The following is a 12,271-nucleotide window of genomic DNA, read 5'->3' on the forward strand; positions in this document are numbered from 1 at the left end:
ATGTTTATTAGCGCTTCTGCAAAAATGCAATTAATGTGTAAAACAGTTCTAGGAATCCCATTTCTGTTTCTAAATGGTGTGGATTGAGCCAAACTAGATTTTATATATTATAATATTATAACTTATATTTATGAAATAGTATATCTACCTAAACCCGTAAAGTCCCCAATTAAATCCAAAGTAAATTAAGATCTTTGGTTTGGAAACATATATTCTAAACCCAAGGCTGGAAGAAGACCGCAGACTTTTTAATTCAGCAGTTCAAAACAATGTGGAGCCCTACTTTAGTCTTCATGTGAACAACACTGGTCCATCATTGGAAATTCCCAATGGCTCCAACTTACTGACTTGCGATGCATTGTGAAGGGCCAACCCTTGCCATTTTCTCCTTCAAAAGGGTTGAGCTGACACTTGGCCCTTTATAAACCATACTTTATAAAGGGCCAAGCAAGCTCTTCCGACAGAAGAGGTTCCCTGGGGTTGGCTCTGCATAATACTATAAGGGATACACGTTCCTGCAGCCTCACACTTCAGTGAATACATCCAAGAGTGCTGTTCTTTAGATATGTGCAGTAATGTACGCAAATTATTAAAGTGACCTTTGACTTGCATATGGTTCCACATGTCTATGGTTGGTAGCATAAAATAAGGCTTGTTCTACGTGATTACACGGAATTATGCTTGCACCACTAAGAATCTAAGCTCCATGTTCATTGTATAAAGCATCAGATGACACGGCCCCTTTAAACATTCTCCATTTTAACGTAATATTTAAAAACATGAGTGGCTTCTGGAAACTATAACAGGCAATGGGCTGGATTGCATTAAATTATAATTTGACCATTTCTAAGCATGTATACAAACTGTACAGACATGTGAGAAGAACCTTTTTCTACTTGTTTATAAAACAGTACAAAGAAGTACAAATTCTTTTTCTTCATGTGACAACATTCATTAGCGTGGTGGTGGCACTGTGCGAGCCGGTCTCAGGCTGGATTGCTGTATATTTTTACACACACTTGTCTAATCCCTCACAACCATCTGCTAGCTTTCACCAAGCTCTTCTGTGAACATCCAGTTAGTATAATGAACAAGGCAAGCGTTTCTATTCATGGAAAAAGTCACACCCTTAACAAGAAGCCCTTAATCTAGTTGTATACGGAACTTAACTAAAGTCAGAAGACACTAAAATACTAAGAAAGAAAAAAAAAAGTCAGACGGTACATGAAATATTTTAATTCGACTCGAAGGGTGAAGGGTAAAAGTGTCTGTTATTAACAATTGAAAAGCGTTATAGAAGTCATTTAAATGCACCTTGAAGCGATAGATTGTCAGATTTCTCACTGGTGGCGTATAAACAAGGGACAAAGGTAAAGATTTGTATCAGTGAAGAGATTGGGGTACAGTGGGGTATACATGGTTGTCGCATTATAGCCCTCAGGACAGAGTATTCTACTCTTGATGCAAAGTATTCATTATTTGCTCCGACGCAATGCAGACACTTTCTGTATCAGATTCCACCTAGTCACCTTCCATGAAGTAGAAAAATGGTGCCCTAGGCAAAGGCCTAGTGTGAGAAACGCTAGTCTTACCAGTTCTGGATCGAACCTCAAGGCATGGTTGTCAATTAAAGGGGGGGGGTGCAAGTTGCAAAATGCTAAAGAAAGCAAATAAGTAGGGAAAAAGCAAAGAATATGCGAGTGCACAAATCGGGTCAGGTTTATCCTGGCAGGAAGGCATCATTTCTGGTCAGTCTCAACTATTTATACTTTTGTATATGACTTCACCTTCTGTTTTATCAGTCCAGAGAGCACCAAACACTTGATAAAGTGGAAGCAGCAGGCAATGAACTGGGTCAAAAGTACAAGGGAAGGTCAAAGTCATTAAATCCAGCCTCCCAGTGTAGTGCGGCTCTTACATACAGATAAGGATATAGATGGAGCATCATATCTGTCAACATGAGTGGCAGTGAGAACAGGCCATGAGTGCACAATCACTTAATTTAAGATTTTATTATAAAGCCCCAGCAAGATTTTTAAAGCCTTAAAGCCTACCACCTTTATATATATATATATATATATATATATATATATATATATATATATATATATATATATATATATATATATATATATATATATTAAATATTAGCCGCAGAGTGTAAGCTTGCAAGCAGGGACCTCTTTACCTAATTAAAGTACCCTTTGAAAGTATATAAGAAGCATTGTGTAAACCGTGAAAGATGATATTAATAAAAATAAACATTAAATGTTTGACGTCTGTGTCTGTGTGACTACAGTAAATAAACAGTGCGGATGGAAATATTAACGTTAGATTTCTTTTTTAGTTTTCCTAACCTAATACATGGCCATCAACACAACAACAAGAAAAGGACTATTTGTAACAAGTGACCTCCAGATGTGAAACAGGAAATTGCATACACGTGTGTTTAATGACATAAAGGAAGTGCAGGGCAGGAGGGGCGAAAGTTCATATAAAACTGCTATCCTGAGAAAAACTATTAGAAGCTGACCCCTTTCTGCCAAAAATAACCCTTTGTCACCTGAGACCAACATCGTCTGGCTGTAGAGAGGAAGAAGTCTATAGATAATGATTATAGCAACACAAAAACCAGCACCTTACATAGTGACTAAAATACAGAGTAGAGTATGCAGCTGGGCTAATGAGTCGAGGTGTCCACAGCGGCCTAAAATGGCTTTTTACAGCCAATGATCATAGAGAGAACTTCTACAGACAGAATGATATGCTCTATCTAGACCTCCAGTATCAGGAAGCCATCAAACTACTCAAAAGTCCTTGCCCCTGATGTAATATGCACATCGTGTTTGCATTTAAAATGTACCAAGTATGTCCTATGATTCAGGGCTCCACTGCATTTCAACTATTTTAATGCGCAGCCAGCCAAATATCCCACCACGGGCTTTATTTTACTAGCTAATTACTCAGCAGCACAGCATGTTCTCCCCTTGCAGTCACCCCCTCTTATAATTAGCCTTTGTCTACAATTTGCTGTTGCTGGCAAACACTGTCTTGTGAACGCCAGCCTTTGGGTAAACACAACATGTCCCAAGTGTGCCCCAGGGAATTCGGCCAGAATTATCACAGCTTTTAAACATCTTTCCTACAAGAGTTAGAAGAACAAAAAGGAACATTTTAACAAAGCATCAAGTCGGCCGGGCTTGAATTTTCACAGACTCCTAAATAATGGAAGTACAACTTGCTAATGTCTTTGAAAGGCTGGTATACAATGAGGCAAACTCTGTGGCTTGCCATAGACTTCCTGCGAGGCTAGGGATATGATGATAGCTGTATCCTATTTATAGCATGAAAAAATTAAACATTTGCCAGTAGGAGTGTAGTTAGCCATCTAACCCACGCGAGCTAGATGTGATCCCCTACTGTTCCAGGAAGCCTTCAGCAATAGACAATCGCAATAAAACTAATAATGCTGTACTGTCTGAACAAAAGCCTCTCTTTCCCTAAATGGAGCCATCATAAAGAAGTTCCAAACTAATTTTAAACATTGATTTTATTTGTAAATGTGTACAAACATAAGGTACTACTTCACAATCCAGGGTGGCATAACTATGGGAATTATGGTAATTGCGAGAGGTGTGCAAAGATATAACATACAATGAGCCTGAAATTAAACTGAAACGGAATAACACACCTTCCGCACAGTGGATATGCCTAGGATCTACCCTTTTGGAGACAACTGTTTTGAGCGTACTTGGATATAGGGGAGCATCGGCGAGGAGGCAATTGCTTGTTGGTGCAAAAGAAGGCCCTACTCTGCAGCTAACCATGTAATTAAGACTTTCTTATGAAATGAAAGGTGTTTGTTAACATACCACTGGCTCATATTTTGCTCCATAATATCATCCCCCCCGGGTGCCCAAATCGAGACACCTACATTGGCAGTGTGGCACGGGGCAGGGAGGGAACCAACCAGGAAGTGGGTTGGTGGGAAGCGTAAGCACCTGCCCATCTTACCTGATTAGCACACCTGGGAACTCTCCGCACCACTTCTTTGGGTCATGGCCTGTTTTTAGACATGCTCTACTCCGTACCCATTGCCATGTCAGTGCACCGACTGTGTTTGTGTACCTGAAGTGGGAGGGCTCCGGGAGGCCTGAAAGTTCCCAGGTATGCCAATTAGCAGCCTAGCTACGATATTGTTGCGAAGAGGCTGCAATGGGTCTGCAAAGGAGGTCTGCACTGCTGATCTGATAATTATTGTAAATAGAGCAAAAGCACAGTAATCTCTTATTGCAGGACTCTTCTAACTTAATAAATGAAATAAATGTACTACTCAGACATATTTCATTTTATTTAACAGACAGTTATAACCAGAGATATCCCTATCTGACCTCAAAAAACCGTTCTAAATCTGTACCATTCAGATAGTACAATAGCAAATATTATACCAGTCATAAAGCATTTGAGACCTCAGCTCTCCACGCCAAAGATTAGCTTATCTTTCCATTCCTTTTATCTACAGGAGGAATGCGGTTACACTTTAAAACGCTCAGATGCACAGTAGTCACAGGAAAACCACACTTAACCTGAAAGATCTAGTTTGTTTCTTCATCCTTTGCTACTGCGAAGAAACGCAGTGGACATTCACTATAAGAATATCTTTGATATAAAAGCTCGCCTTTTGCGTCTTGTTTTAGCCATAGAATTAATTCTGCTCCCCTAACATATAGTTGTGGAAGAAGAGTAAGAACTTTTCCGACCAGGGAAATCCCTGGTGAAGGGATGAAATCTTATTTTAATGTTAGTTGTTTCCAGCCAGGGCAAATTCAAGTCTCTGATGGGCCCTGGGCAAAAAAAACCTAATATAGTGCCTGCCCAATACCCAAGTGTGTTTTCAACACATCCCTGCTCACACATTTACCTATACACATTCATGCTGCCACATGTACACACATACATATTCACACACATACAGTCATTCATGCATACTCCCTCCCTCCCTTACCTCAACCGCAGCTTTCCCTCCACCTGTGAGCAGACCTGCGTTTAACCATGGGGTCACCTAAAATGCACCTTTCGGGGGGCAGTCCAAAATTGTTCACAAAGGGCAGTCCCCATTGGAGGGACGGGGGGACAGTCTGTTCCCATGGCTACACCATTTTGCAGAAATGCAACGAGAGGCCTACAATAATGCAGATAGATTTGTGGACAAAGAAAGGTGCAGAAACTTCTCATTCCCAATAAATCTATCCCGAAAGAACATGTCTTGGGGCTGCAAATTGTCGCCCTTATAAAAGTGACACCTGGGTCCCATGGACCCAATGGAACTCTGGTGAGGCCCCTGTTGCTGGTGGGCCCTGGGCATGCGCTTACTTTGCTCACTTATTAGTGTAACTAGGGCTGCAACTAACGATTATTTTAATAATCGATTAGTTGGCCGATTATTTTTTCGATTAATCGATTAATCGGATAAAAAAAATGAATGTAAATTTTTAATTTATTTAAAATAATTTACTAAACAAATGATGTTAAATACAAACAGCAGAATAAAAAAACTTTGATAATAAATTTCTTGTCTTTATTTCCCAACCAGCCCCCCAATATATGCACATTTGAGCCCAGGCTTGCTACGCTGCCTCCCAGACATGCCATGCTGCCCCCCCACATATGCCACGCTGCCTACCACAGCACTCCACGCTGCCTCCCACATATACCACACCACGCTGCCTCCCACATCTGCCACTCCACGCTGCCTCCCACATCTGCCACGCTGCCTCCCACATCTGCCACTCCACAATGCCTCCCACATATGCCACGCTGCCTCCCACATCTGCCACTGTGCCTGATACGCCTTATATCCCCTGATACCCCACTCCATCCTCCCCAGACATGCCACCCTGCCTCCCAGACATGCCACTTCTCTACCCCCAGATATGCCACTCTACCCCCAGATATGCCTTATACACCCTGATACACCACTCCGTCCTCCCCAGACATGCCACACTGCCCTCCCCACATATTCCTTATATACTGTATATGCCTTATACCCCCAGATATGTCACTTCACTGCCCCCAGGATTTAGATTCCCCTAAATTAACCCTAAACTCCCCATTAACCATAACTGCCCCTAAATTAACCCTTAACACCCCCTTAACCACAGCATCCCCTAAATTAACCCTAAAGACCCCATCAACCACAGCATCCCCTAAATTAACCCTAAACACACCATTAACCACAACTGCCTCAAATTAACCCTAAACACCCCATTAACCACAGCTGCTCCTAAATTAACCCTAAACACCCTATTAACATAACTGCCCCTAAATTAACCCTAAATACCCAATTAACCATAACTGCCCCTAAATTAACCCTAAACACCCCACTAACCATAACTGCCCCTAAATTAACCCTCACCTCCCCTAACTTTCAGTAGCCCAAATATATATATATTTATATATATATATATTACATACATATATACACATATATATATATATATATATATACACACATACACATGCCTTATACCCCTATATCCCATTCTGGCATTTAGGGGGTTAAAATGCATATTATGGGGCAGAGTGGCATATAGGGAGGTATAAGGCATTCCAGGAGGCAGAGTGGTATTAAGGGAGTTAAAAGGCATTATATAGAGCACTCTGCCTCCAGAAATGCCTTATACCCCTATATGCCACTCTGGCATTTAGGGGGTTAAAAGGCATATTATGGGGCAGAGTGGCATGTAGGGAGGTATAAGGCATTTCAGGAGGCAGAGTGGCATTAAGGGAGTTAAAAGGCATTATATAGAGCACTCTGCCTCCAGAAATGCCTTATACCCCTATATGCCACTCTGGCATTTAGGGGGTTAAAAGGCATATTATGGGGCAGAGTGGCATATAGGGAGGTATAAGGCATTTCAGGAGGCAGAGTGGCATTAAGGGAGTTAAAAGGCATTATATAGAGCACTCTGCCTCCAGAAATGCCTTATACCCCTATATGCCACTCTGGCATTTAGGGGGTTAAAAGGCATATTATGGGGCAGAGTGGCATATAGGGAGGTATAAGGCATTTCAGGAGGCAGAGTGCACTATTAAATGCCCCCTTAACGCCACTCTGCCTCCTGAAATGCCTTATACCTCCCTATATGCCACTCTGCCCCATAATATGCCTTTTAACCCCCTAAGTGCCAGAGTGGCATATAGGGGTGTAAGGCATTCCAGAAATGCCACACACACACACACACACACACACACACACACACTTACTTACTTACCGGTGCTTCCAATTTCCTGCTGTATTGCCGGGGGAGCGGGTTCACGTCTCATTCCGCGGCAGCCGGAAGGAGGTGGAGTTGGCAGCGGGGGTTTGTATGCGTCCGTCGCAAATACCTTCCCCGGCTGTCAGAGATCAGGAACTCTTGATCTCTGACAGTCGGGGAAGGTATTTGCGACGGACGCATACAAACCCCCGCTGCCAACTTCACCTCCGGAAGCACCGGTAAGTGTGTGTGTGTGGGGGGGGGGGCGACGACAGGAGGATCCAGGTCCCCTGCAGCGGTGCGGGGGATCTGGATCTTAGTCTCCTAATCAGACTTCTATTTGAGGTCTGATTAGAAGACGACCCCGATTATAAGACGAGGGGTATTTTTCAGAGCATTTGCTCTGAAAAAAACCTCGTCTTATAATCGAGCAAATACGGTACTTACAGTTAGATGAGTGTCACAGCCATGTGGTTCTGGCCTGGAGAAGGAAGGGGCGGGGCCAGTTGTCACAGTGATTACAGGGAGGGGGAGTAAGTAGGAGCTGCTGCTGTGAGACGGTGAGTCAGACTAAACGGATTATATAATGAGGGGGATTTTTCAGAGCGTTTGCTCTGAAAAAACCCTCATTTTATAATCGATAATAATCGATTCAACTAATCGATAATGAAATTCGTTGCCAACGAATTTCATTATCGATTATTATCGATTTTATCGATTAGTTGTTGCAGCCCTAAGTGTAACCCAATTTTATTTCCCAGATACTGATCAACAACCTTGGGGCCCTGAAGCATTTATAAACACAAATAAAAACATAATGTAAAATAAAATACAAAAATGCATTGCAGATTTACAATTTGTTCATGATGTCACACTCTGTTCATATTAAGTGTTGGCCTCACATTGTGTCCCATCTAAGGTCTGCCCACTGTGCATAATGTTTCTCTTTAAGAGAAGATGTGCGGACAATCAAGTGGCAATCTGTAGTGACATTGGACAAGATTGTAGATTGTAAACCCGTTCGATCAACCCCCCCCACCACCTGTTTCTGTAAGTCAAATTGTTATGTTATGTACTACTTGTTATGTCCTGCCCACCCATTGTATAGCATTACGGAATATGATGGTGCTATCTAAACAATAAATATCAACAACAGGACTGTTGGCAAGTGGCACATAACTTCTAGTTAAGACTATCCCATTTGTATCAGGACAATTGGCATTAAATGTAATATAAGGTACAACATAATATCACATATACCGCTCAACATAGGGATGAAAAAACAGGCACCTAAGCTCCTCTAAACCGACCTAGATATCAGGCATTGCACTTGAAAGAAACCTCCTTGTTACCTGGGGGCTGCAGTCCTCACCAGCCAGGTACAGCCTGTGACTAGACACACAAGCCCATTCAAACGCAGAGGAAATGGAAAAGCAGGGCAGTGAAGCAAAGAATGGAGCAAAAGTCCGATCAGCCAATCAGAACTTATTACCGTATTGGCTCGAATATAGGCCTCACTTCTTTCCCCCCCACTTTAAGTCTTTAAAGTGGGGGTGCGGCCTATATTCGGGGTCTAGCGCCCGACGCCCGGGACATGCAGTCCCAGGCGCCGGGCAGGCAGCGGGGTTAGGATACAGATCCCCCGCAGCGGTGCAGGGGACCTGCATCCTACTCTCCGATACGCTCAGACAGCCTCCCCTGCCAGCAATTTTCACCGGGGGGGGGTTGTGTCGGCACGGGTCATTGTCTAAGCGCATAGTGCGGACGGTCACCGGCTGTGGCGATGCGGGTAAACAGCCTCCACTGTCTGCACGATGTGCTTTAACAATCTCCCTTGCCAGGAATTCCCACGGGGGGAGTCCCGGCAAGGGAGATTGTTAAAGCACATCGTGCAGACCGTCCGCACGATGCGTTTTACCTCTGGCCCCAAGACTTACCAGAGCAGACTCCCGGGTGTCTTGCGGGGCCGGCGGGGGACATCTACACAATACGCGTATACAACTTCCGGTGCCGGCACATCCGCTGAGTGCCGGCACCGGAAGTTGTATACGCGTATTGCGTAGATGTCCCCCGTCGGCCCCGCAAGACACCCGGGAGTCTGCTCTGGTAAGTCGGGGGGGGGGCAGAGTGGCAGCATATCTCGGGGGGGAAGGTTAGGACAGTGGCAGCATATCACGGGGGGGGGAGGACAGTGGCAGCATATCTCGGGGGGGGGGGACAGAGTGGCAGCATGTTTTTTGGTGCTTTTTTAAAGAAAAAAACTTTTTCTTTAAAAAAGCACCAAACTTTTAGGGTGCGGCCTATATACGGGGGCGGCCTATATCCGAGCCAATACGGTATGTGCCTTAAAACCCGCCCACACTTCCTGTCTGGGTGCAGATGGACAGTGGGAGAGAGGAGCCGGCTCTGCACAGGATTAAACAGGTAATATACATACCAGCTGTAGAGTGGATCCTCTCTGTTAGCGTCTCACAGTCACTCATATTAATCCAAAGCTCCCACGCCGCACCGTATGGAACATCAGTGGAGGAGCCCAGACTACTACAAACCAAGTAAGTGTAATAAAAGATAATGAGCTCTGGGCCCCTACAACGCTAGGGCCATGGAGGAAATGCTCTTTGCCCCTTTGGTAGATATTCCCCTAGGGAAGTTTGATTGTATTGTGGATTGATCAGCAGGCCACAAGGCAGCTAATGATCCATTTTCCTGCATCTTGCAACTCACTCTCAATAGAAGATTTCTCCTATTAGACAGGCCCCACTTTAAGTAGTATACACAATTCTGTCAATACATATTTTTTTATACATATGTACAGAGAAAAATTCGTAGTGTTTGGGTGACAGCATACTAATTTTTTTACCTATACACTTGCTATTTAATGTACTGCTGCAACATGTATATGAGATTTTATAGCCTAAAAAGAAAACCACAGTCGTATTTTTAAGAAGTGCATTTCATGCTTAGTTTTTCATTACATTTAATCATCTCCAGGAAAAGTAAAACTCACAGATGAAAAAGATTTCAGAGCAGATTACGTTTCTAGGGAATAAGAATGATGTTCATCTGCAGGGAACTCTGTTATATACAAAATGAAAATAATAAGAAACGTCAAGTTCACTGTGAAGCTATGAAGCATGTGCCATTTGTACAGCGCTGCAGAATACGATGGAGCTATATAAAACAATAACGAGCTATATAGCTCATAGTGACTTTAATTACCAGAAAGGGACACGAGGATACAGGGGAGCCCAGGCAACTTCTAGGTCAATAATGTAAAACCTCACATATCATCCAATAAAGTGAGAATGCCGAAATGTATTTTCTTTAAAATAATATTTACTTACATATAATGGTGCTTGCTGAGGGTTAAGTTTCATGTCACAGGACACTGTAAATAGAGAAAAGAAAACTTAATTAAACGGCTCGGAGACATCACTAGATCCAGCATTCAATATATAATCTCATCTTGTGAAATTGTGCTTTCTAAATGAGAGTTTGGCTTTGAACTTGTATCCTTTGTAACACACAGGCAATCTCATTAACTCCAATATTACTAAACGTGGAGGGTCTTTCTGGCTGTGACCAGGTCTACAATGTCCGTATACATTCTTAACGGGGTAGAATCGCAGTCATTCTTGCCAGCCCCACTTGCTTACCATGCCCCACTTTTCACCTGTCCAAGAGTCATTTGTGCACCGATCCCACCCTCCGCACCCCTGGAAATGTTATGTACATTTGCTTTTACATCTTGTGTCACTGCAAGCTGCATCACAATATAGTAATTATAGACAGATAGATTTTTAGGTTTACTGCTGTGTTTTAGGTATACTGCTGTTTTTATGGACTATGCAGGTTTTGGTGCTTAGCTGTAAAGTACACATTTCGGGAGAATGGATCTGCTTTAAGCAGAACTACCACAAGCCCCTCAAATTACCCCAACTTGCCCAAGTTTCAAAATCAGTCTACGATGTAAACGTACACAACGGAGGCAGAGAAAACAGCAAGCATTATCACTATCATTATCAGGTCCAACAGCCAGATTGGTCTAAACTATTCCTGCCTTGAAATGGACGCTTTTATTCACATCAGTAAACTGGCTGGGATTAGATGGCTCAGTCTCTTACCCCCATAGGTGCATTACAGCATTTTTATAAATGTGGATTTGTATAAATAAAGGTCATACTGCTAATTTAAGAAACACTGGTACGATTATTCCTGTGCAGTACACTATGTGAAGCTCCTCACCCCACTGCCTGAGATAATAGCTTCAGTATTGATGGTACTTCCATTATAATTGAAAAGGGCATTTAGACCAAAATTGACATTCTTAACAGACACACACAGAACCGGGTCTAAATATGGCTGTTAAAAGGAAAAAAAATATATTTATGTTTCTTTAAGATGAACGAATGATTCAAAGTAAAGCGGTTTTGGCTTTCCATAGTATTGAGCCCTGTTAAAATGGAAGCCTTTGAAGACACCAGCTTTCTGAGGGAATAAACCTGTCACTTAAACCTAAATATCTGTCCTTCTTTGTAGACTACCTGCCAGTCCATGAAGTTTCTCCTTGTTGAGAGATGGCATCAAAGTTTTTTTTATGACTCATTGAAGTTTAAATGTGATGTGTCACCTTAACAGCTTTTACCATAAATTAATTCATACAACTTATGTTTTTGCCATCCGTTTTATAGTGTTGGAGACAAAGGGTAGGAAAACTAGCATTTTATCCCCCCTCAGCCAGACAAGGACTGGCCATTAGTACCAGATGATGCCTCCCACATATTTTTATTGCTGCTTACACAACAGACAATATATTAATGGACATAAATGTCAAAAATATAAGAACAAGGAGATGGTTGTAATAGGAACATGTTGTGGTTTACTGCTTCAAGAGCCATTAGAATAGGTCAGCATAAGTGAAATTATACGGGCAATAAACATAGAATAAGATGGCAAATAAGAACCATCCGGACCATCTAGTCTGTAGATTTTGTTTGCTAAAAAACAGACCT

At 42.5% G+C, this 12,271-nt stretch overlaps 1 protein-coding gene across 1 annotated transcript in view; it reads right to left on the bottom strand.

Annotated features, from left to right (window-relative positions):
- The window catches only part of LOC128491453 (A-kinase anchor protein 13-like), a gene marked incomplete at its 3' end in the record, with an annotated part of 63,251 nt that overhangs the window by 22,700 nt on the left and 28,280 nt on the right, over nucleotides 1-12,271 (bottom strand). Inside the window, exon 3 of the mRNA XM_053463774.1 lies at nucleotides 10,604-10,647. Within this exon, the coding sequence (XP_053319749.1) occupies nucleotides 10,604-10,636 (33 nt within the window). The remainder of the gene's footprint in view (nucleotides 1-10,603; nucleotides 10,648-12,271) is intronic.

Source organism: Spea bombifrons, chromosome 4, assembly GCF_027358695.1.
Source record: "Spea bombifrons isolate aSpeBom1 chromosome 4, aSpeBom1.2.pri, whole genome shotgun sequence".
NCBI classification, from domain to species: domain Eukaryota; kingdom Metazoa; phylum Chordata; class Amphibia; order Anura; family Pelobatidae; genus Spea; species Spea bombifrons.